Source organism: Dromiciops gliroides, chromosome 2 (assembly GCF_019393635.1).
Source record: "Dromiciops gliroides isolate mDroGli1 chromosome 2, mDroGli1.pri, whole genome shotgun sequence".
NCBI lineage: Eukaryota > Metazoa > Chordata > Mammalia > Microbiotheria > Microbiotheriidae > Dromiciops > Dromiciops gliroides.
Window position 1 is genome coordinate 92,886,880 of NC_057862.1, and position 26,620 is coordinate 92,913,499.

General features: G+C 35.0%; 1 protein-coding gene across 2 annotated transcripts in view; it reads left to right on the forward strand.

The window, feature by feature from the left end:
* FAM204A (family with sequence similarity 204 member A) overlaps positions 1 to 24,713 on the forward strand; it is a 43,222-nt gene extending 18,509 nt beyond the window's left edge. For both annotated transcript variants that reach the window (XM_043988154.1, XM_043988155.1), the window contains 3 exons: positions 3,755 to 3,844; positions 22,011 to 22,117; positions 22,596 to 24,713. In XM_043988154.1, the coding sequence (XP_043844089.1) occupies positions 3,755 to 3,844; positions 22,011 to 22,117; positions 22,596 to 22,647 (249 nt within the window). In that variant the 3' untranslated portion in view covers positions 22,648 to 24,713. The remainder of the gene's footprint in view (positions 1 to 3,754; positions 3,845 to 22,010; positions 22,118 to 22,595) is intronic.
* Positions 24,714 to 26,620: the final 1,907 nt, after the last annotated feature.

Below are 26,620 nucleotides of genomic sequence, written 5' to 3' on the forward strand. Positions count from 1 at the left end.
CTTTATATACCTTGTATCCCTCAGTGCCTTTATAAATTTATAATATTCAGCATGGATCTCCTTGATATGTACTTGGTCCCATTGAGCAACTATTCTTGTCATTGTTTTCTTTAGGGCCATCTCTATATGCACATCTGAGACTGACATTAGCGTCCAACAGTATTGGTTCCACTGTCATGATAGAAAAAATAGTTTGCTAAAAATGTTTTTTTACAAATCTTTTTCATATTTCTTCAGTTTCTGGCCTTTCCATTTCTGTCTTTCAATGCCTTTGGGATGATATTTAGTTGGTTATCTTGCCAAGCTTTTTAAAAACTGGTTTTACCCTTCACTGCCTCTTTCTGCTTAATGAAAGTATCATACTCATCCATCATCCTTCGTAATAAGATTTTACAAAGGAATTTATATTTTTCACCTATTACCTTTGGTGTGGCACCTTCTCTCTGGGTTTGGCAAGTAAGTTAGGTGTTTTTCTGAGTAGAGTACCTTCTTTGCTCTCCTTGGAACAATTAGTTTATGTAAATCAGCTAAACTTATGGATAAAACTAGTATAGTTGCTATCAATGTTATTTTGTTTTTCATTTGTCATGTTTGATTTTCATTTGTTAAAATAATTGAGGGGCAAGTCATTTTGATTTTTGCATTATATCTTTTTATTGTTGTTGTTCTGATATTAGCTCAAATGAGTCAATGGTCTGGCTGTACTCAGAAAGCTGACTCAGTGATTACTCCCACATCAATAATAAACCTTTCTCCATATGTTAAAATATAATCTATTTCATTCTTTATGGTGTTATTTGCTGCTTACCATATTAATTCCAGAAGTATTCATGATATAATAATGTGAGACTGCTGTAGAAAAGTTTTTGGCCTTCCCATTTCTTCCTGAACCGTGCTTTATTTTGTATTTCTCCCCCACCCTCACCTTTCTCCACTCCACTTTACATTTTTAAGTCCCTCCAAGTATTAGAGCATGTGTTGATTTGATTTGGAAGGTCTTGGAAAGTTCTTCAGAGAATTTCTGTGCCACACCATCCTCAGAAACTGATATTGGTACATAAGTTGAAATGTATTTTAATGGTTATCTTTTTGCAGATACTTTACATTAGTATTGCAATGGGTGATGACCAAATATCACATGAAGTATTTCTTGTTGCCTCTGGGCACACAATGAAATAAATCAAACCTTTTTTTGAATTTTTTTTTTCCAGTGCTAGTGTGATCCTTTTGTTAATAGGGAAAAAATTAGTCACATCATATGATGTGATCATGCTTCTTTGTTCAGAATTCTTCAGTACCTCTTTCTTGCCTACAGTCAAGTTTACACTGTTTTGTCTTGGGTTCAAGGTCCTTGAAAAATTTGATGTCACCGACCTTTCTACCCTAATTTCATCTTCTTTCCTTCCCTACATACAGTCTATGCTCTATTAAAACTGGATGGCATTGTGGATAGAATGCTGGATTTGTAGTCAAAAAGACCAGGCTTCGAATCCCATTACAATTATTAGCTGTGTGATTTGCAGCAAGTCACCAATATGTTCCTCAATTTCCTCATTTATAGAATGAAGATAATAATAGTACCTGTATTACTTATGTCACATATTTGTTGTGAGGATCAAATCCCCAATGTGTAGTAAAACATTTGGTGTGCCTAGTAGGTGCCTTATTAAATATTCATTGATTGCTTGCTTGATCAAATGATTATGTATGTCAAGTGCTTTGTAAACCTTAGATAGAATATTATATAAATGTGACTTATTACTTTCTGGCCCCCTGAACACATTCTGCTATTCTGTCTTTGCTTGTACTGTTTTCTGTACCTGGAATGTCATTCCACTTTTTAAAAAATTCCTTATCACCCTTTAAAGCCTATTTTAAAGACTATCTCCTAATGAAGCCTTCACTGACTGTCAGACGCTTTTCTGAAAGACAGTGACTTCTCCACCTTCTCATCACTTTGTTGGTTTTTGTTTTGTTTTGTTTTTGGTGAGGCAATTGGGGTTAAGTGACTTGCTCAGGGTCACACAGCTAGTAAGTGTCAAGTGTCTGAGGCTGGATTTGAACTCAGGTCCTCCTGCTTCCAGGGCCGGTGCTCTATCTACTGTGCCACCTAGCTGCCCCCTTCTCATCACTTTGTAGAGAAGCCACCTGGGGTAGTAGAAAGAACCCTAGACTTGGGCTCTGAGTATGTGGTTCTGAATCCCTCTTACTATCTTTTACCTTGGGCAAGTCACTTTACCTTCTCTGCCTTTGTTTCCTTATTTTCACACTTTTCTAATGCATTTGTATATTTTATATAACAATTATCAGCATTATGTCTTATTCTTTTACTAGAATTCTGTTACTAGCCCCATGAAGTCAGGGACTGTATTTTATCCATGCTTTTTAGGTTCTCTATTGCTTAGCACAGATCCCTATTCACAGTTGGTGCCCCAAACTTAAAACTTTTTATTTAATTCAGTTGAGATATTATTAATGATCACTTAATTGACATTCATTTGCATATTTACATTTCAAATTGAGATTTACTTTTTATAGGGGAAAGGATTGGTAGTAATTTTTTACATTCTTGTTTTAAGGGAGATTAGTCAGAAACAGAATATTTTTCCTCTTACATAATTGCTTAATGTAATTTAGTAATAGTCTTAAAAGTGCCATTATGAAGGACTTCATTTGTAGGCTGCAGTAAAAATAGAAGTTTTATGGCTTCCATGAAGCTCTTTATGATTTATAAAATGATTTATAAACTTTTTTTTCCAGTTCTTATTTATTTTTTTATTTTTTATTTTTTGCAGGGCAATGGGGGTTAAGTGACTTGCCCAGGGTTACACAACTAGTAAGTGTCAAGTGTCTGAGTGCAGATTTGAACTCAGGTACTCCTGAATCCAGGGCCAGCACTTTATCCACTGAGCCACCTAGCTGCCCCCTATAACCTTTTTTTTTTTAAGGTTTACTTTTACTTTTATTAAGGTTTACTATGTGCAAGATGTGTTAGGTGCTGGAAATATAAGAAATGACCCAGTCCTTCCCCTGAAGGAGTTTCCATTCTAGTTGGTGAGGTAGGGTGTGAACCTACCTGAACACAGACAGGTATTTAGAGCAACCCTTTGAGACAGAGTAATGCAAGTATTAGTCTTATTTAACATGGGGATACTGAGTCTCAGAGAAGTTGTGACTCTCAAGATCACACAGCTAAGGAGTGGTAAAGCAAGGGCTAGGCTTCCAGGTCTTGTAAATCCAGTGCTTTTTCAGCCACACCTGTTTAATGAATTAGCTATTTCATTTAAAAGATTTGGGAACTATAAAAGAAAATAGTAATTGTTTTCCTTTATAATAGTTTAAAAATGTCAAAGAAAAATCTGAAATGAAGCAGGTAAGCTCTATATCTAGGAATAAAATTGTTTATAGGTATAAATTAGTCCATATAATAATATGTTTGTGTATACATTTACTGTAATAACTGTAGACGAGGTGGAGCTAATGTGCTTGTTTGTGTTCAAGCACTTTTTTACAGATCTTCAATTATACCAAGATAAATTTTAGTGTTTCAGTCCCATGAAACTGTATTTATAGTTTTTTCATTAAGTATTTTCAACTTTGTGTATAAATCTTTCATCAAGTATCTTCTTCCAGCAAACAAATAATTTTTCTTAGGAAGATTAAATCATTTTCCTGGAAGGAGCTTTTCTCTTTCATAGGCAGCTTAACTCATTAATAATGGCCTTAATTTAAAATTTGTTTGTTTTCTTTCTAGTCAGGCCTTGAAATTCGCATCGACAAATCTGTGGCTGAAGGGGATATTGAAAAGGCGGAAGAACTCAGTAATAGGTTAGCTACTCGGGAGGTAATTAAAATTTTTTTAAACTAATATTCATTATTAAAGTATTTTATAAGAAAATACAGTTAACATTTTCAGTACTGTCATTCAGCCTACACTCCTTTATGTTATTTTGAAATGTAGAATTATGTTGCTATAGTTATGTTTTAGATCAATTTGGGCTAAATCTTATTTCAGAAATGATTCTTTCCTCATAATCCCATAAGCAAGTAGATCTTTTTTCCCTGCATGACCAAAAGGTTAGCCTTCCTTTCCCATTTGCTTCTTTAACCCCATTTAACTTTCATTGTAGGGGAAAAAGCAGCTTGCTCTCTTTCTAAAGATATGATAGGCAAGGTCACAAATAGGGGTTGCTTACTTATCAAGAGTAAAGACCACATGTGATCTGGCAGCCTTCAGAATAACTCCTTTTCATTTTGTTAACATTTAAAAAATATACTTGCAGGCAAGCTAAATCCTTGTGTTTTATTTATAGTATACTAAATGAATAGCTTACCTATTTACCACCCTCTTAGGTTACGTTTACATGGTGTCCAGTGAATTGGTAAATTTAAGGGGAAAAAATATAGCCAAGCCATTGTTTGGCTTCCTACAAACTATCATAGTGGATCACTTATGGAAAATATTATATTCCACCTTACCGTTCCATTCTTTCTGATAATTTTTTAAATGGGAGTCTGAAAAAAACAACAACAACACTTTATTCAGTAAATATTGCATTATGGTATCCTTTAAAACCAACATTGACTGTTAGAGCTTTATTTTCCTTTTGGTTCTGGAGCAGCTGCTCTGATTGGTGTCAAGCTCAGCAGAAATAGATACTTGAAGGTAATCTTAAAGATTGATTTCTTTTTTCTCCTGTCCTTCATTGACTCACTGTGCTCTAAAGGAAGGCACAAAGGTTAATTTAAGGGGATGAACAGAGACACAGGTGGTTTTGTGGTCATTCAAAGCAACTTCTCCTTTTGGGGGACGGGGCAGTATTCTTGGTATATAATCTCTTCAAATTTATTAACAACATTAAAAAAAATTTCCCCCTAAACCAGTCATGCTACTAAGATATATAACTAGCTGGTTGCTATGTTATTTTTTATTTTTTGAAGTGGCTATATCTGGGCTTCACTGGGTGATGTATATTATTTGGATATATTGATAATTTTATTAATCGATTTTTAACCATTTTATGTTTTTTAAAATGAAATAATTCATTGCAGTTTTTCTTTTTCTTTCATTGGTTTATTCTTTGGGAAAATTCTTTTAAATAGCATCTTGTACATCGTACATACCTATTGGGCTTTCGGAACATTTTAGCTAAAAGGAGAGACAGTGTCATGATGGAGGGCTGTCCTTGGAGTCAGGAAGACCCAGGTTCAAATTGTGCTCTGATGGATCACTTAGCTATGCGATAATTGATGAGTTACTTAACCTCTTACTGTTCAGGCAACTGTAAAGTATTGATTTACCTTAGTAGAAAGGTTTCCTATGTTAATGAAATCATACGTCCAGAATAAAAAAAAAGTTCACTGTTGATTTTGTACTTTGTACAGCAATTTGGGAACCACTACAACTAACCCTCATTTAAAAAATTGGTTGTGTTCTAAAAGTTCATTTCTACTTCAGCTGTTAGGGATTTAGGGTGTGGTTTCTCAAAAGAAAAAATGTCAGTGTTGGGATAAGGTCTTCCGGCGAATTCTCAAAAGCTTGCATATGATTCCTGAACTCCACTCAGAGGCAAGGAGGCTTCTGCAGCTTGATACCTTAGAACCAGTTGCAAAGACTCTGTTTCTACATCAGTAAAGAATGGTGTGGGCAGAAGTGTTAATCAGCAGGGGAGAGTTTCAGCATCCTTTCTTACATTGTTTGTTGTAAGCTGAATTCCCACTAACTGGGGACTGCATATACATTAGCATTGAGATTACAAGGGATCAGTAAGGAGGCAAGTTTGGTTTGTAGAGTGTATGAATGAGAAGTAATGTGGAATCCAGCTGGAAAGGTAGGCTGGAGTCTCATTGTGAAGGACTTTAAATGCCAGACAGAAGAGGTTATATTTTTATCCAGTGGTAGTAGAGAGCCACTGGAACTTTTGGAGCAAAGGAATGACATGGATTAATTTGTGCTTTAGGAATATTAAATTGTAGCATTCTGAAGGATGAATTAGAAAGGGAAAAGAATGGAGTCACGGACACCAGTTAGGCAGATGCAATAGTCTAGGCAAGAGGTTATGAAAACTGAAAGTAAGTAGGTGGCCATGGAAATTGAGAGAATGTGACAGGTCTGAGAAATGTGGAAGTACAATTGAAAAGGCTTGGCAACTAATAGGATATAGTGAGTAAGACTGAAGACTCTTAGATTGCAAACTAGGTAACTAGAAAAACGATGGAATCATCCATATAAATAGGTGTTAGGGGACAGCTAGGTGGCGCAGTGGATGAAGCATCAGCCTTGGATTCAGGAGGACCAGAGTTCAAATCCAGCCTCAGACACTGTGTGACCCTGGACAAGTCACTTAACCTTCATTGCCCTGCAAAATGAATGAATGAATAGGTAGGTAGGTAATTTAAGAAGATAGGTGGCTTTATTAGAAAAGGTAATGGTTTCTGTTTTCAAAATGATGAGTTTGAGGTTGCTTTAGGACATCCAATTGCAGATATCCAGTTGCATATACATGTTTGAGCCTCAAAAGATGTTGATGACTGAATATGTAAATTTGAGAGTAATCTGCATAAAGATGGTATTTGGGACTTGAGAAGGTCACATAGAGTGGGAAAAGAGTGCAGGACAGAGGCATCAGGGCACATTCAAATGTGGGCACAGGAACATAGATGATGATCCTGTAAAGGAGACTGAGAAAGATGAGTCAGACTAGAGGAGAACCTGGACAGAACAGAGTTATGAAAACCCAGGAAGGAGATAGTGTCCAGTAGGAAAATGATGGTCAGTAGTGTCATATGCTGCAGAGAGATCAAGAAGATGTAGACTGGAAAAAAAGTTTATTGGATTTAGCATGAAGTGATCATTGAAGACCTTAGAGAAATCAGTTTCAGTTAGGTGATGGTGTTGAGAAGTGAGTGGAAGATTAGAAAGTGGAGTCATTGAGTATAGGCAGCACTTTGTTGGACTTCAGCTGTGAAAGGGATCATATAAAGCAAATAATCACCTCACGGGGATGGTGAGGTTAAGTTGTTTTTTTTAAGGATATGAGATGCTAACATGTTTGTAGGAGCAACAAGGAGTAATCCATTGACAAGGAAGGGTTGAAGATTGTGGGAGGAGAGAAGGGATGATGGAAAAGGTGAGCTCCTAGAGGAAACAGGAGGGAGTGGATGAGGGTCACTTGTAGAGTGGTTGGTATTGGCAAGGAGTACCACTTCATCCTCTCCGATGAGAACAAAGGAGAAGATTGAGAGAGAGCGCCAGGTTTTTTCAATACACTGCTTAGTTTTACTGAACTTTTCTCCCCTCTTTTTAAAGATTCTTTATTATCAGGAATGGCTTTGTGGGGGCGATAGAGCAGGATGCCTTGGGAAATGCAGGTTATGTAAAAACAAGAGATGTCAGTATTTTTTTTAAATGAAGGTTGTAGCTAAGGTGTGGATTTCAGTATGGGAGGAAACTTGAAAGAGATGGCCTACATTTATCAATGAAAGTTGAGGCAAAGTTCTCTGCTGGGGGAAGAGAATAAGACAGGGAGCGAATGAATAGAAAAGATGACTTTTGAGAAAAGTTTTTGAACAGCCTCTTTGGGAACTGTTAAGGTCTATCAGGGAAGAGTAAAAGACTAGGGTAGTAAGTGTCCAGTTGAGATTAGATAACATAAATTTATAGTAGAGCTCATTTAGCAGTTGTTTGACTACTAGGTATTATGCAGTTTAGGAAAGAGAAGGAATGCACTGAGGAATCGAAGTGACTTTTAATTCAAGGGATTAATATTTTGAAGGGAAAGTGAAGCCAGAGAAGGGGTGATGGCCTGGGAAATCGAGAAGAAGCAGGTGGTTATGGTCAGATAAAAGATGTAGATATGAAAATGAAACCTGTCTCTAGTGGGTGGTAATGAAACCAGTTATAAAGCAAAGTATATGACTATCCCTATGTATCAAAGAAGTGGAATGAAAGTTCAGATTATTGGAGTTGAATTGTTTAAGTAAATATATTTTAGAGGTCATAAAATGTAAATTAAAGTTCCCAAGTCTAAGGGCAAGCATTGGGATGGAGGGAGAATATGCTAGGCGTTGAGGGAACTACAAATATCAATAATACATGGTCCCTGTCTTTAATGGTGGCTAGATGGCACAACAGATAGAGTACTGACTCTGGATTCTAGAAGACGTGTTCAAATGTAGCTTCGGACACTTAGTGGCTGTGTGGCTCTGGGAAAGTCACTTAACCTCTGTCTCATTTTCTTCAACTGTAAAATGTAGATAACAGCAAACACCTTGAAGAGCTGTTCTGAGGATCAAATAAGATATTTGTAAAGTGCTGAGCACAGTACCTGGCATAGAATAGATGCTAAATATAAGTGCTTATTCCCTTCCTCTTTTCCTTCCTTTCCCTTCACAATTCAATAATATAGAAATCAATGTTAGATTTACCTTAGGTTCTTTATTTTACTTTAGACTTTTGAAATACCCTGTATATATCACAGAATTTTAAATTTGTAAGGGAAGTTAGAAATAATCTACCCCAGCCTATATCAGAACAAGCCATCCCCGTCTTCCACATCCTTGACAATTTTGGTCATACAGCTTCACTCTAATGAATGAAAGCCCACTAGCTCCCAAGGGATTCCATTCCAATTGGGGGCAGTTTTAATTGCTTGTAAGCTTTTTTCCCCCATCAAATCTAAATAGCAGCTTCTCTGTAGCTTGCACCCAGTCCTCCACTTGCTAACTTCTCTTGTTTTTGCTGCTACTCTTTCATTTCCTTTCCCATTAGATTCATAACGTCATAGATATATAGCCGGAAGGAACTTTGGAGGTCATCTAGTCTAACCCACTCTTCTTTCAGATGATGAAAACAAGGCCCAGAAAGACTGTGATTTGCCCAACATCACATAAATAATAGGAGATTTGGATTTGAACCCATGTTGTCTGATTTCAAATCCAGCACTCCTTCCTTTTTTCTATGTTCTTTTTTAGAACCTTAGACTTACCCTTCAACCCCAAAAGTAATATTTTGTTTGTTCCTAGCCTCTCTCAGATGGCACAGTGGATTGGGCACCAGGCTTAGAGTCTGGAATACCTGAGTTCAAATCCAGCCTCAGACACTAGCTGTGTGACCCTTCTTATTATCAGTCTTTCTCTCATCTTCCTTTTCCCTGTGTAATTCCCAGTAGTTATAAACATGCCCAGTTCTCTGCACCTCCTTAAACTTTGACCTGTCTATGTTACTCCTTCAAACAGGCATCTTATAACTTCTCTTTTTTATAACCAGCCCCTTGGAAAAGAGTCAGTCACTCTTGATGCATGTACTTCCTCACCATGCAGTCACTTCTCAACAACCTCTTATAATTTGTCTTCTTACCCTACTGTTTTATGCAATCTCCACATTTAATAGTAATTTCTTACTGTTAAATCCTGTGGCCTTTTCTCAGACTTCATCCTTGACTAGAACCTGGTTTTCCTTTTACCTATCTGACAGTTCTTCTTCGGTCTTCCTGCTAATTCATCATCTAGTCCTCCTTTCCCCCTCACCACTCACCCCACCCCCCTAAAAAGGATGGATGTTCCTCAAGGCAATGAGTGTCTCTAGTCCATCTTTGATTTCTCTACACTAGGAGCTTTTATGTTTTGAACCTCTTTGACAACTCGGTGAAGCCTATTGACCCTTTCACAGAATATTTTTAAGTACATGGGGTTGCAAAGGAAATCAGTTACATTGGAATAGTTATCAGAATATTTAAAAAAACAAAACACAAGTTCACAAACCCTAACAATCCCTGTCTGCACTCTTCCTTAGCTTCCACTAGCTGTTATCTCTGTACAAATAATCCTCAAATCTTTATATTCAGCATTTATTTGATTTCCAAAGCCCACCTTGCCAGTTTACCTTGTTATACATTTCTAGATGCTCCAGCAACATCTCAAATTTAGCTTGTCTAAATCAGGACTTGACTCATCTTGACTCATAAACACATCCCCAAACATCTGTATATCTAATGAAGATAGCAGTTAACCAGGTTCATAGCAGTATAATCATGGAATCATGGGATCTAGAGCTGAAAGGGGACCTTAGAAGTAATCTCAAATCATCTTATCTCATCCCTTCATTTCATAGAAGTGGAAACTAAGGCCAGAGAGCTTATACCACTTTCCCAAGGTCACACAAGTAATAAGAGTAGAGTAAGCTGGGGCAGTTAGGTGGCACAGTGGATAGAGCACTGGCCCTGAATTCAGGAGGACCTGAGTTCAAATCCAGCCTCAGACACTTAACACTAGCTGTGTGACCCTGGGCAAGTCACTTAACTCCAATTGCCTTACCATCCCCCCCCCCCCAAAAAAAAGGAGTAAGCTTCAAACCCTTTCCTATGATTCCAGATCCACAGAACAATATACACACCATAGAATGGTTTGCATTGAGTGGGGAATATGTGGTTCATGCCCATATCATCTAAACTAGAGATGCCAAACTCTTAGCTTGCTGTTTGAAAACAACCTGCCAGTGGCCTACAAAACTTGCATGAGGCCCGAAGATTAAAATGTATTTGGGAAATGTTAAAATACAGTCCAACATAGATAATGTGAATTTGTAGTTTTCTAAGTCAGCATGTTGCCAGCAGGGATCTATTTTTGTTTCAGTTTGACACCACTAATTTAGTCCACTATAATAGTTTCCTAATTGGTCTCCTTCATTTATAATCTCATCCCTGTCAATTCTGACCTTCCCAGTAACTGCCAAAATAATCTTAAGGCACAAAGTCTGATCATGTCACTCCTCTGATCAAAAACTTTCAGAGGTTCTCTGTTGCCTATAAAATAGAATGTGAATTCCTTAGATTGTAACTTAATATCCTCATCTCAGCTGTAACCTACCTTTCTATTCTTTTTTCACATTATTTCTCTTTGTGTACTCTATGGGGCAGTCAACTAGACTCCTTGATTTTTCATTTCTTGCCTCCTGGGCATTTGTACACTCACCTCTCATCCCTGCCTCTCACAATATATTTTCCTTGAAGATTTAGCTCATGTGTGACCTCCAGTGGGAAGCCTTCCCTCATCCTGGTAATCCTCTCTCCTTCTTTAATGCTCTCTCCCTCCCCTAATTATCTTTATTTTTCTTTTTAATGTGTACTTATTGTGCTTTCTCTTCCTTTTCCCATCTTTCCCCTGGAACATAACCCTTTTGAGGGCATGGAGTGTTTAATAATCTTTTTTTTTTTAATTCTTGGAGGCCTAAACAGACTTTTAATAGATGTTTTTCAAATTGAACTGAGGAGCTACCATTGACAAATTTAAAAGCTTTCAGAAATTGTTACTATATGCATCTATAGTTTTTGGTTCTCTTGAAGTTAAAAGTACTTATTTATACTGCTACTTTAAAATGGGTATTGTATGCCATTGACTAGATATTTTCACTCTTCACAAATGTGTTTAGTTTAAAAGGCATTACTTGGCATGGTTTATGACAAATAAGATTGCTTTTGCTACACTTGATACTTTTCATTCTCTGAACTTCATATATAAGGATTGTAAAGATTTTTTTCAAAATTGTTTTTCCCCTTTACACAAACATAACACTTTGTTCTCAAAAGTAAATTCAATTTATTCGGTTTGTGATTAAAGAATTCTAATTTTTTAAAAAACATTTTTTGAGTTCACATAATTTGGACTCTGTAAGTTTTCCATGGATAAGTGGAAAAACATCTGGAAAATGTTTGTTGTTGGTCTGAAACAGACATGGAAAAGATGCTGATGCCATGTTAATTAAGCACTCATGAGGAATAACTAAAGTAATCAAGGTTGAATTATGCTTGTATACATAGTTAGAGATTTAATTTTTCTTATTTTCCTTAATGAATATTAAGGTTGGGATTTTGTAAAGTTAATAATTGTGTGTTTAGGGCATAACCCTTTTAAAGTAGAATGTGTATGCACTTAGTGGGTGTCCTTTTGGAAATCAGGTGTATTGGTTTTTAATCAGTACCAATTTCTTTTTCAAGAGCAGTGACTGGGGCCTACTGATAAAGCTGGGGCCGTGAGGCACAGATTCCAGAGTTCTTCAAGCCTTTCCCTGCCATAATAAGTGAAACTAATTTTTGATGTATAACATTTATAAGCCTGTGAAAGCGATAGGGCCGCATCAACATTGAAAAAAAAAATGAAGCCAAAAATAAATCCATGGCAGAGAATATCCCATCAAAATATATCCTCCAGAACATGGTTTGTCAGAATAATGGCAGTCATTGTGCTATCATTTTGACATCGAAAGAGAGGTTCCCCTCCCCCCCCCCCAAAAATTAAAGTCCCTTAAAATTAATGATGACATTAGGGATGTAGATCATCTGCTTTGGGGGAATGGCTCAAGTTCACACATTTGAAGCCATGAATGGATTGTGGAAAGGTTTTTTTGTTCTGTTTTGTTTTTTTAAATTCATTGTAAGATATTTTGGGGCCGTCACTTACATTCAAAATATATATATTTTTTTGTTTTGGAAAGGAGAGAGTTTTGGATAGAGAGAATCTGGAGAGGTGAAATACATGACTGTTCTTTTGTGTGTAGTACGTATTGAACCATTCCAATTTTTAAGGATCCTGAGGGGTTTTTTGTTTGAATATAACTATTACATGTCTAATTGTTTTGGTAATCTACTAACTTGAAGTCTCATATAGTTCTGGCATGTTCTTTTATGGATAAGTTAGAAGTGCTGACTGAAATTCTTTCTCTTGATGTTTTGGGGGTTTTTTTCGTTGGTTTTTTTTTTTGACACAAAATGGTCTTTAAATTGTTTACTCTAATTTCATAATAACCAATGAGAAATCAGTACTTTTGAATTTCAAATACTAAAGTCCACATTTAATTAAAAAGAAGAAACCAGTTATGTTGAATAGTACATTTTAGAAGCAGATTTTTTTTCTCTTGGCTCGTGCATGTCAGCTTGTTGTAGATCAAGAACAGCTTTCTTTTGGCAACAGAACATTGAGTTTCTATCATCAAATGAGTCACACCTCCACTAAGTTAATGCACTGCTAAAATTGATTTGTTTTACTAATACTGTATTAGAAATAGAATGACCAAAGAAAGAGAGAGTGTAATAGTTTATCACATAAACACACCCCATCTCTGGCTTGCTGCCTGAGAACTTCCTTAAAGTTTATTTAGCTTATACACTATAGCTTACTTAATGCCATTCCATAGATTACTGAAATAGAATAGTGTTTAATTAGAGCACTAGCTAAATTTAATTGACTGTTCAAAAAAAGATATAAATTGTGCATTTATATACATTATAAGTAGGCAGTACTCCTCTGCATCCTAGAAAGAGTAGCCATCTTGCCTCTTTTACATTTTACAAAGTATTAATATTCATACTTGAGATACTCTCTCATAATCCACTGCCATCTATCTGTGCTGGAGCTGAAAGCCTTCGATTAAGGAAAAAGATATGATAAAGTAGTTCATATTTTAAAGCTCTTATTGCTCGAACTTATATAAATGAGTACCTAAGGCAATGACTTCCTCTCCTGTATATTTAATGATAAAATTTCCAACCTTTGTGCTGTAGAGCAATATATTTATTTAGGAATAACCAAAGTATCTCAAGAAAAAACTGCATTAAAACAACTGAGTTATTGTCATTGATTTTTAAAATATATCTGAGAAAATTGAAATAAGTTTGTCTATTATTTTTACTTTGCCAGAATGTATTTTCTTCAGTAGCAAACTTTATGGTAAAGATAGTATTACTGACCTTTTAAATAGGTTGGGAAAAATAGTTTGGGCCTTATGCATGATTAGGTTAAGTTTTTAATACTTGAGCGAATTCAGTGCTCTGAAGATTTGGACATATGATTTATTTTCAGGCTAGACTATGTGAATATATACATTATTATTAGAACAACTTCATAGTAACTATGAAAGTGGTCTGATTTGACGTGTAAAGTAAAGCTATTGAATTTTATCTTAGCTTATAAAGTATTTGTCCCTCAGAAACGTTAGTTTTCTTTAGGATAGATGTCCATAGATGGACTACTGTTCTTTGGGTCACAAATGACCCAGGGAATATTTTGGTTGATGCAGATCTTTTGTTTTTCTTTCTTAGTTTTATGTTGATATTTCGTTGTCTAAACCTGAAGGCAAAAACTCTCTAAATAATAAAACAATTTTGACATTAGGATTACCTGTCTCAAAGTGCTTGAGTAGGATTGCCCAATACAGAGTTAAATTTTTTTTTTGAAGTATTGTTAATTCTTCTAAACAGGAATAATGCTGTTCAAATGATTAAGTCTGAAGTTGCTTTTGGCATTTTAGTAAGTGATATTTCTAAAGTAGTAGTACTTTTTTAGGTCTGGCCCAAGAGAAGCTGAGAAAATAAGAGAAACTAAAGTCAGATATTTCAGTTAAGCAGGCAAGTTATTTTGTGTGAAGCTCTTCATCCTAAAATCAAAGCAGCAAAATTTTTTTTCCATCTTTCTTTAATACATATTTCCTACATGTAAAAATATATTAATAGCCAATATTTCCAGGGTAAAATATGTTGTTTAAATATGAAGCCAGAACAGTATGTTTCAATTGTTATTATAGAATTTTCATAATCTTTAAAATCTTAATGGGTACAGATCTTTCTGATTTCTTAACAGGTGTGATTTCTCACTACTAAAAATTGAACAAATACTGTAAAATACATTAAATGTAAATTAACCACATATGTAGTATTTAAAAAAGGAAATCTCTAATTACACTTTTTTTTGCGAAAGAAAACTATTGCAAATTCTAATGATGCTAATGAATATCCTGTGTGCAGTTTACTTTTAAAGTAAAAGGTTGTTTTTAAAGATTTTTAAGTGACCAGTACATGTACAAGGTTATTAGATAATCTTTAATCATCCTGCTGAGATGCATTTCCGTTCTTATTTTTATGAGATGTAATCTGTCTTAACTATGGATGCTATTCCTCAATGTTGATAATAATTTGCATTAAGAAATAAAATTTAATAGCTTCTTTTAGGTGTGTTAATGAGAAACCTTGCATAAGGATGAACTTAGTAAATTGGGGGAAGGGGAGAGGAAGCTGTAGAATAAGCTCTTCACTGGCCAGAAGCTTCATCATCCCTGTAGGATAGAGCTCTAAGCTGCGCGTGTGTGTGTGTGTGTGTGTGTGTGTGTGTGTGTGTGTGTGTGTGTGTGTGTGTGTGTGTGTGACAGAGACAGAGACAGAGACAGAGACAGAGACAGAGAGAGAGAGAGAGAGATATCTTGTACTGAATCACTTTTCATTTGACTTTGATCATTGTCAGTGCTTCTTAAAATAAGTATTCATTTATTAGTTATTCTTTAGTCTGTTCATTGGACAAGAGGCTTGTAAAAGGTTATTTCATTTTTCACCTTTGGGTTTCTTCTGTCCTTGGGCATATATAGCATGTCCATCGAGTCCTACAGTGACCTCTATTATTTGATTAGAAGATGATCTTTTAGCACAGCAAATAGAGACTGATATGAGTGTATTCAGGTAAGGGGTGTTCTTGGTTATGTTCTTTTGCATCTAGCTTAATGGTTTTTTAATACCTACTTAAGAACTTTTAATTATGTAGCATAAAAGTTAGAACATTGTAATATTTTTTTAAATCTACACTTTTAGTTAAGGATGAGTCTTTTTCTCAGGCTTTTAGGTGCTTGAAAATATCTCCTTTTATCAAATATGTTTTCTTCTAACCTTTGGTATATGATTAGGTGATCACCTAGAATGGCATTCCTTATGCTCTCTTTTAATTATGTTTATCTGTGCTTTTAACAAACCTTAAAAAAAAAGATTTCAGATGTTACAAGTCTAATTAAAGAGACAGACAAAGCACAGTTTATACTGTAGATTTTTTCTGCAGTTCAATTAATCAGCATGTTTTCTCTTTTAATTAAAACCATTTTAGTAAATTAAAGCCCACAGCAAAACACATATATAATTTGTTTGTAATTAGCTCTTAATTGGTGGTAGTTGAAGCTTAGCACCCTTGGTTTCTTTCTTCATGATTGCCATTTTATTAGCAGCCAGTCATTAATTAATCTTTTTCTAATTAGCTTATAAAACTGTTGATGGCACATTATTGTAAATGTGATTTTAAGTTCAAAGCTTGTTAATAAGCTTTCTTACTTAGAAGAACAGAGATAAAGAAATTGCTGAAAACAGTACTACAGTTCTTTTTTAAAAAACTGTCTTTCTTATAAGGGGACTGTGTAAAGCATCTAACAGCTTATGGTTAATTTTTTAATGCTTTTTTCCCCCTTATGAATAGAAGTTGCTTGAATATAAAGGTCTAAATCTAATAGTGACTTAAATAATAAAACATTTTTCCCTCTGCTGTAGCATAATGTAGTAGTATACATATGATTTGAAGTCTTCATAACCATAATTAATACAGATGCTATACAAAGTATTACCCAGTGAATTCAGTGTTGAGTACATGATTGAAAGTGTACTGTTTCCATTTCAAAAGCCAAATAGAATTGACATTTCATAAATCATTTAACTGTCCAATTCATATATATTCTGATATTTTTTAAAACACTCAAACCATTGGGAAACATTTTGAAATACAAATGGTTCATTTTGAGTGATACTCATTGTAAAGTTGTTGGTGTAAAACATATATGTTTGTACATGTATACATAGTCCCAAAATGAAATTAAGGTATATTCTGTAACAAGGGAGATAATGATTATTAAAAATCAATGCTTAAAAGGATGGATTCCTTTATATGTATTTGATAACATAAAAAGTTGGAACATTTCTCAGGTGTCCATAGATGACAAGAACAATGTGAATATGAGTTTTCTATTTAACATCTCTTGAATTTGGCATATTATATAGCTTATGATGAAATAGGTTGAAGTACATTCTGAATTTATTAGCTACATTTTATTCTATGTTATAAGCTGCCTCTTAATTGCATAAAAAGCCCTTAACTATGTGACATTCCAAATTGAATACATCAACATTTGTGCAAAGTTTTGAAAGTTGCAGAAAATATAATGTTACAAGTCACTGGAAATACTTTCCATTTTTGCTGCCTTGAACTTTATATTATAATTTTTTCAACTTCAGCTATTTTCTGCCTGTTTTTAGAAAGCATTTTATGATGCCATGCAGGAAACACTAGAAAGGGATAGCTGACAAAGAAAAAATTAAAAATTGGATAAAAAGTAAATGAATAATGTCATATTACTAAAAAGATGAGAGGCTAATTTGTGCCGACTTTTTGCTAATTTTGTTCAAGCCTCAAAATGAGGAGCTGTCACCCGTTCTGTGTAGCACTGATGACAGTGCCAATGATCCATGAAATAAGCTGCCGCTGGCTTTGTTCTGATAAGAATGAACAAATCTGCACAATGTTCGGCTCCCAGAATCTCATTTTCATACTTGCATGCAGGCTAAAAGAAATAAGCTGTTTGCAGGCTTGATTAATCAGACATTTGAGGGTTTTTTGTCTCTTTGATCTCTTTCGTCTCCTAGGTAACTTGCTTGACATTAATGTTGAGCTTGAGTAAAGACAATCAGGAATTGTAGACCAAACTGATATAAAAATTAAAGACCTTAACACTTTAAGTGCTCCAGCAATGGTTCCGCTTTACTTCAGAAAACATCTGTTTTCATTTAATTAAAGAACAAAAGAGAATGGCATAAATATTTTTCATAGAGACCTATTATTCCATGAAAAGTTAAAGTATGATAATTGGTATTTCTAAATAAGTGCCTCAAAAGTGTCCAAAAGCTATTGGGGGGGGAGGAGAGTGAGGAGGGAGAATCATAAATCTGTTAGTTACAAGGTAGTAATTTTGAGATGAGTAAAATATTTTCTGAAATGGATAAGAAGTTTACAGCTATGCTAGATTAAGCTGTTCAAGTCAGATGCTTCAAATGATTATCAGCAAACTTTATAATACCAAGACTTTACTACAGAGAAACTCATTTGATTTTTAAAGTTTGTCTTTTAAAAATCTATACTATGTTACAAGGATGAGCCATTATATCTGTTTTACTACCCAATATGATTTACACACTCTAAACCTGTAAAATTGAAAGGAATTAAAAAAATGTCGCAGTGCGTTTGCTTGAGGTTATGCAGACGCTTTTACAAATCTTCCAAGTGGCTGTAAAGATGAATGCCTCAAGGGTCTAGCCAGGGCCCTGCTTTTCCAACCAGCTAAAGCCCTTATCTTAAATCCAAGCAAAGTACCATTAATCTTTTTGAAAGACCTTTTATGGCTTTTAATATATCCCAAATTAGAACATTTTACACCCTTGGTTCCTGAAATATGGTGATAAAAAGCCTTTAGAGCTTAATTTTCCTTACTGCGTGCTCTGACCAATTTGCAGTTCTTTGTGATAATGTTTAGACACCTTAATTAAAATGCAGCAAAATATTGGATGTTCTATATGGAAAATGCTGATACTTTAGCTATACAAAACATTTTTGTGTATATTCTTATTCATATTTTCTTATTTTATTTTTACCTTATATTGCTATTGAGTTGTCTAATGACCCGAAACAGTTTTTAATATAAAAGCCATTCTCCAAGCTTTTGTTATTTTTAGGTTGGGGCATGAAGGTACGAGTGTTATCTAGAGGTATAGGGGAACCCTGAGTCTGCTCAAAATATTTATTTGTAATATTGTCAGGTTGCATCTATTTTCATGTTCTGAAAATTAGGACTTGGACATCTTGTCGATATAATGGTTTTCCCCTAGACTGTCTATTCCACAGAGGACCTTTTTATTCTAAAACATTGATTCTTTTCAGTGTGCAGAGAAATAAGTGAAGGATATTCAGTTTTAAGTATACAAAGAATATCCTAATTTTTCATTACCTTTACCATCCAAATGGGTCTGTTATCTAATTTTGTGAAAACAGAGATAGCATGCTATTTTTTAGTGTTTATTAGGTACAGAATGTTGTGCTTAGACTAACTCATATAAAATGCAGGTAGAAGTTGACCTTAAAGGAACAGAACTGTTTGAATGCGTTGTCTGTGTACCCAGTCGATTTCTTGTATTTACACAGTTCATAAAATGATGAAGCCCTCTCATGCCAATACTTGTTTAATGCATTGTAATGTATTATTTTAAGCAAGTTTACACTGTATCTTAAAGAGCATGTACACTAAATCTTTGGGTGAAGTATTATCCAGGGTTGGCTGGGAAACTTAGAGAGCTCTTAAATTGTTAGAATATAATACCATGTCAAGATCAAGTCACATTTAAATCAAATAACTGCATGTCCTAACACAGTCGCATATATTCTGGTTTGTCTATTCATGGTCCAGCTAACGTAGATTGAGAAATTTCCATCAATTAAAATGTTGGTATTGAGCTACATCCTAATTTACAATAATCTTAGAAAAGATTTTCATTATGTTGTTGATGGCAAATGGTCTTAAGGGTTCGAATCATTTAGCTTTTTTCAGTACACAAATTATAAGCCAAGTTTGGTTGCATGATATAAATTTTCTGAGTGCTTTTTCATAGGGCATCATCACTATCAATAATTCATTGCTCACAGGAATATACTGTACATTATACTGAAGTTACAATAGAGTTCAGTGGAATGAAATCAAAATTTTTTGAAAAAATCTTCATGATTTTGTGTGAACCTTATATATAAAAGTGGGTATTATGAATCTTGAAAACTCAGATGGCAAGCTCCAATCAGATCACAGTAGCTAGTTTAGCAGGCATAAATTCACACTTCTTTCCCCAATAAGAGATTTTCATTAGGAAATAAGTATAACTTGAGTGGTGGTAAATTGGCTTAACTGTAAACTAGGCCACAGAATTCTTCATAAGTTTCCTTTCTGTTAAGCTAACTGATGTGTCAAAGACCTTTTAGTTAGTTAAAATCTTAACTATCTTCTTGCTGATATAAGTGTTGGAGTCTGCCAAGAACAGGAAAAGAAAAAGAAAGCAAAAAGTACAAAGGGCTTCTTGAGATAATCACTTATAATTTTTCTTGTGAAAATCCTTCAAGAATTATGGTTGTTACTGTGGAGTTTGAATTTATTTTGGCTGAAAGGAAGCACGTATATTGGGTCCTGTGGTATTGATTTAGCATTTTGAATAAACATTGAACTTCTTCAGCTGTCTCTTAAATCAGAATCATTATTTCTTTCTTTGGTGGCTTTGCCAGCTAGTGTTAACCAAATTCTGCTATTATTTTGATTGTAAATTGCATTGACCTGGAATTATTATAAACAACTTTATGTTGAAAATTCCTGTCTTTTTATGTGGACTACCATTAACACTTGATTTCCTTTTATGAATATCAGTTAAAGATAACACAAAAGAGCAGTACATTGAAAAAGTTTTGGTCCACGCGTAACTTGTATTCTAAAGAAGATAACTATATGAGTAGCCTATACCAGTAGTCTCCAACATGTATGTATGTTTGGGGGAATAGGGGGTGAGGGTGGTAAGAGAAAGGGGAGTAATCAATCAAATAAATAAATCAAATAATCAAACCATCCCACCCTTCATGCTATAGTCATTCCTGGGGCTTGTTTCCAGCACAACTGTACCAGGCCCTTCTTCCATTGTAGACCAGCACTCCTACTCTACTCCTGAGTGGCTCTACAAAAGTTCCCAACCTTTCTCCCTTTCTTCAACAGTCCCTCAGGGTGATTATAACCTAATTTCAACCTAGACACCTCCATTAGCTGCTGCTCAAGTAAAATTCCCACCCCACTCACCTTCCTATCTACTCATACCCTGTCTTTTAGATTACTAACCCCAAGGGATGGGCGCTATGCTTTGGGACACTGGGCAGTGAGTAAATTTCCTTCCTCACTTTTTGATTCAAGTAGGACAAGTTGAGTCACATAGGATAAGCAGAAATTAAGATGAGTTGCTGAAGATATTATGTTATCTTTTCCCCCCAAATCCACCCCACTTCTGTTGAGTCTTAACACCATCTTCCTAGTTATCCAGATTCTTAATCTTGGCCTTAGCCTCAGTTCCTTATTCATTCTGACTCCATATATCTATTCAGTTGCAAGAGCTTGTCATTTCTATCTCCTATATATCCCCTTCTCTCATACAGCCACTACCCTAGCTCAGGCCATCATCACCTCTTGTTTAGATTGTGAAATAGTCTTTTAATTGGTCTTTATCTCAAGTTGCTCCTGATTCTAATCTATCTTCCCCACAGCTGCCAATGTGATTTTCCTAATATGTAAGTCTGATTATGTAACACCCACTCCCAAATAAAATCCAGGGTCTGCCTTTTGACTCTAGTATCAGATATTTCATTTTACCTCATCTCTTTTGTGTATTTTATAATATACACAATTCTTCATATAGTAATGCATATTATAATTTATATGTGTGTGCACATATATAGGGAGATGCTGTAATTTTTTTCTTTTTAATAGGAGTGGCCTATACTATCACTCAAGCATTTTCAACAGTTAGCACTATGCTAGCCTTTGTGAGGTATACATAGTAGAAAACACAAAGCCCTTGCACCCAAGAAGCTTATAGTTGGATTTGGGAGATATATACATGAAAAAAAGAAGAAACCAACATAAAATAGTTGATAATTAGGTGCAAATATGTTGTATATATCTACTTCAGAGGAAGAAGAGAGATCTTTGTAGGCTGAAATGAGAATACATTTAATGGAGAGGACTTAGGTTAGCAACAAAGAGGAGAAAACATGAACAAGGATAAAAGAAGGGACAACCACTATCATATGCAGAATATGGTATAAAGATTAGCTTGATACAGAGCAAGGGTCTGTACCAGGAAGTAAATAATTTTAGTTTTTCCATTATACTCCTCTATTTGATTATCATGAGAAGAAGAATGATTTAAGACCTAAATGTTAAAACATCTATGTAAAGGTTTTCAAATCTACAGGTGTCCCTAAAATGTAGGAATTGATCTCTTCATTTCCTCTGAGGTTTTGGATAATCAAATTCTACTTAGGTTCAAAGCTCTAATGTAAGGGTTTGGTTTTTTTTCTTTGCCTTTTAGCTTGGGGTAAAAATTGCCAAAGCTGTTGCTTGCCGCAACTTTGTAAAAGCTAAAAAAGATGCTGAGACTTCCCAGGAGGTTCGAAAAAAGAAGAAACTTGCATGGGGGTAAGTCACGTCAATATTTAAGTTGTAATTTGTATTATAGCCACACAAATCATACAGATATTGCCAGGGTGTTTTTTACTGAACTTCGACAATCTTGATTTATTTTTTAAAATATCTTTGCCTAATCTTTGTCATTGTGTAAATATGGAGGCTTTTTCCTCATCTTGCCTAATATTATTATGTAACTGGTGAAGTATTTGAACTATTAAAACAAATCTTATGTCACTTCATCACTTGTTAAAAATATTTTAAGTAGGGGCAGCTAGATGGCGCAGTGGATAAGCACCAGCCCTGGATTCAGGAGTACCTGAGTTCAAATCTGGCCTCAAACACTTACTAGCTGTGTGACCCTGGGCAAGTCACTTAACCCCAATTGCCTCACCAAAAAATAAAATTTAATTTAATTTAAATATATATATATATATTAAGTATTTAATTGCTTTAATAATGAATAGATGATTTGTACTTTTTTTTTTAGGTTTGAAGCAAAGAAGAGATGGGAAACTAAAAGCAACATGGGATATATGTAGCTAGGTCTTCATCCTTGAAAAGTGAAAACTCATGGTATCTCACTGTTCAAAGGGAGCCAGCTAAATTTGATACCAGTTAGGGAAAGTAAACATCGGATTACTGGGCCAATTCTCCATATTTTTTCAACCTTTAAAAAAATGTATGTTATTTTGGTTTAAAAATTGTTTTTTCTTAATAAATAAGAGAATATGGTTAAAAAATATAAAGGATATAATGTGTGCATACAAAGTATTAATGATTTCACTGATATGGATGTACCTGCTATTGGTTCACGCTGAAACCATTCTTTGTGCCATAAAAAATAGCATTTTTTGAAATTGCTATTGCCATAGTAATTTTGTCTTCTGGTGGCTTCCTCCTAGCAGTGGGCCTTTGCAAGCATGTAGTCTGTTGATCAGAACAGGTATACTCTGTTGACCTTGCCCAAACTTACTGTAATACCCTTGCAGGACTCAGGATCACTTGCACTGATAAGGCATCGGTTGAACTTTATTAGATAAATAGATTTATATAAAACAGCAAAAATTATTTGGTTTTCTACATATCCGATGAATATTTAACAAATGAGATCCATGTAACTTATGGTCATAAACTATCCTCTTAGATTTTCTTTTTTAAATAATTATATTTATTGGGTAGTAAGTTGGTCATGCCTAAGAATATATAACCGGACCAGCCAAGAAACATTCAATTATAATACAAGTGATATTTTGTCTAACATTTTTTTTCTAGAAAATTGGGTTTTGTTTTGTTTTTTCCCATGGAGGCCTAGTAAAAGTGAATCATTTTAAGTAGCTTTGAGGTTGGAAAATATCATAGACATTGCTTTGTTTTAAATTCTACGTAAGAATAGACATAGACTAGTCATGTCTCTTTTATCCCTGTGATTCTTTGAATTTTAATGTTCTTAGATAACATATCAGTCAGGAAGTTTGGATATTGACAAATAGATAATCATTTTTATATTATATGGAAGGTAATGTTTTAAATTCTTTAAATATATAGTTCAGATTATTTCCATTCATATTTCCTTTTGTTTACACACACACACACACACACACACACACACACACACACGTGTTCTCTCTCTCTCTCTCTCTCTCTCTCTCTCTCTCTCTCTCTCTCACTCACTCACTCTTAATTATTTTGGAGAGTAGATACCTTGAAAGATAATCTTACCTGTCATGACAGAGTATATGAAAATATGCTAGCATTGCAGAATTCTAAAATGAACTTCAAAAGATCTTGTAGAGAGCACATAAGCCATCCCACAGATGGCTGTTTATTCTTTGCGTCAAGTTCTGCAAAAGAAAAGATCATATCACTGTATTGGTCTCAGTTCTCAGAGGTGGAGAATAGCTTATCATTGTCATCAGCTAATGTTGTCTTCTGAGGCCAAATAATCCTAATTCCTTTGAATGACTCCCAGTTATCTAATCTAAACCATCTCAGGGGTTATACACAGTTCACACTATGAAAAACCAAACTCAGATTCTTTATAAATATGAAAAACATACATGAAATATTCAAGGAGATGATATGCAGGTGTGCCTTTAAGAAAGCCCAATAAATAAAAATCTAAATTTTTAGAAGATATATTTTAACACGTATCTCAAAAGATTTTTGGAATCACAGACTGTTAGATCTGCAGAGTTTTGTGGCTTCAGATACTAAGGCTCAGAGACATGACATAACTTGGCCAAAGCCACGGAGTCAGTTAGTAGCAGAACCAGGATTAGAACTGAGGTCTTACTATCTGCCAGTCCAGTGTTCTTTAGACTGCACAGTAGTTTCTAATCCCTGTGATTTGGTTTTTACATAATTTTTCCTGAATAGTTGTACAGTAAAATATACCTGTACTATCCAGAGCATTGAGTAGGTTTTATATTATGGGCATTAATGTTGCTTTTTGTTTTGGGGAAAAGGAATCGTTCATTGCTGTTTGAGATTATAGAAGTCATTGTTGTCCTTTTAAAGAATGGGGATTCATTGAGGAAATGGAACTTCAAGAGCTCTTTTACCCAGTTTTATAATTCTTCTTACATAAATAAGAATATGAACTGAACATCTTGTTGTTTTTCAATTTCTATTTTTCTCTTTATACATGACATATCTTTGAGGGTACAATTATATGCCATTTGTAGAATCCCTATTATATTTAAAGTCATTCTAAATGTCTAATAGAGTTGATAAGACATATTGTAATGCTAACCATTGTATAGACCTATTCTGTAAGGAAATATCTAAAATTTTGATCAGAGGAAATTTTCTATAATAGCACATACTGTTTGCTCTGATTCATCAGATACATTATTTAAAAATATAATTTTCTGAAAAAAAAAGATTGCTGTATTTGGTGTAACTGATATAATGGAAAGAGGAATATACTAATCATGAGAGGACTAGTCAGAAGACTTGTTTTAGTGTAGATTTCACCACTAATACGGTCATTTTGAGCAAATCATTTCATCTTTCTAGGCTCTTGTTTTTTCTTATTTGTAAAATGGGGATGTTGCTGTCTGCTTTCTCACTAGATTGTAGTAAAATGCCAATGAAAAAATACTTTGAAAACTATTAAACCTGTGCAAAGGAAAAGGTAGGGAATATATTTTCCCTATTTCCCTTAGGCCTATTTCCTTCAAGCATTCCCTAACTCCAGGGGTAGTGGTCCAGGCTAAAAATCCATCCTGACCCACAAATTCAGCTCTAGTGACCAAAATGGTGAGATTTTGAGAAGTATTAGAAAGTCCAACTACTCAGAGATTTCTCAACTTCCTAAAATGTCCCATGTCAGACTTCTTGAAGATGTAGACAGTCCTATGTTTTAAGGGCTCTAAGGGAATAAAATCCCTATTGTCTCAGGTCTGAGGAAGGGCCACAGACCAGTTCAGAGCTCATGGATGCATCCTGCGTGCTGCCTCCATGGCAGTCCAGCATGGGGACAGTATGGGGTCCTTTTGAATGACAGTGTCTGAGTGGAAAGGGGCAGGAGAGATGATGCCCAAGGCAGCAGCAATCATCAGAGAACCTAGAATCTACCTGCTCTCAGGACACTGTCCAAGGTGCCTTGAACTGCCTGTGCAGATGCATTATCCCACAGGGGATGTTTTCAGCCAATCATTGATTTCATTTGTGTGGAAAACAGGCAGTGAGGCAGGTGAGCCCCTTTTCTGCTCAGATTACCTCGCACACAGTGTGGCTGAGAGGCCAGGCTGGGGCCTAGGTCTCCTGGGCTCTGAGACCAGCTTGCTGCTGATTCTCTATGGCATGCTGCCTCTCTATTCTCTACTGTATGAATTAGAAGTTTCACTCCATTATATTTAAAAACAACATTATTGATAAATTGTCTAGCTCATGCTACATATGTATGTGGCTATTAACATTCTCTCTGCTGTCCTCAGCCAGAAGAAGGGTACATTCTAAAGGAGTTATAACTCTACTACCTGAAGCTTCTACATATACATTTACTGCCCCAAGAATGCTGGAGTTAAATTAGTGATGTTGATGTCAGTTATTGTTAACAGAGATTAATATGTTTCAGGCCACAAGTATGGCATTAATGTAGCTGATTTATTGTTTAAGTACTTCAGGCTAAAACAACTTACCAAAAAATAGTCATTTCAAGCTTTACAGCATTGATTCTGAGAGCTAAAGTTTGCAGTGCATTTTTGTTTGGCAGCCTTCGGGATGTTTCTGATTTTTCAGTAGAACATTCTATTTCTTTCATCAAGAGGAGAGTTTGAATATGGTAATCTAAGGCCAGTTATAATTAGTTCTGATGACAGACTTAAATACCACTGCCAAGGTTGTAAATCAGTAGCTAAACAGGTTTCTACAACTGATCATAAATCTCTAACTCCATATTTTAAATGCTTCTGTTTTTGAGGCAGACAGATATGAATGGGAAGGACAGGGACAGGAATAAAATGTCATTTAACTTTGGACATTGGCTTAGAACGTCAAATATTAAGT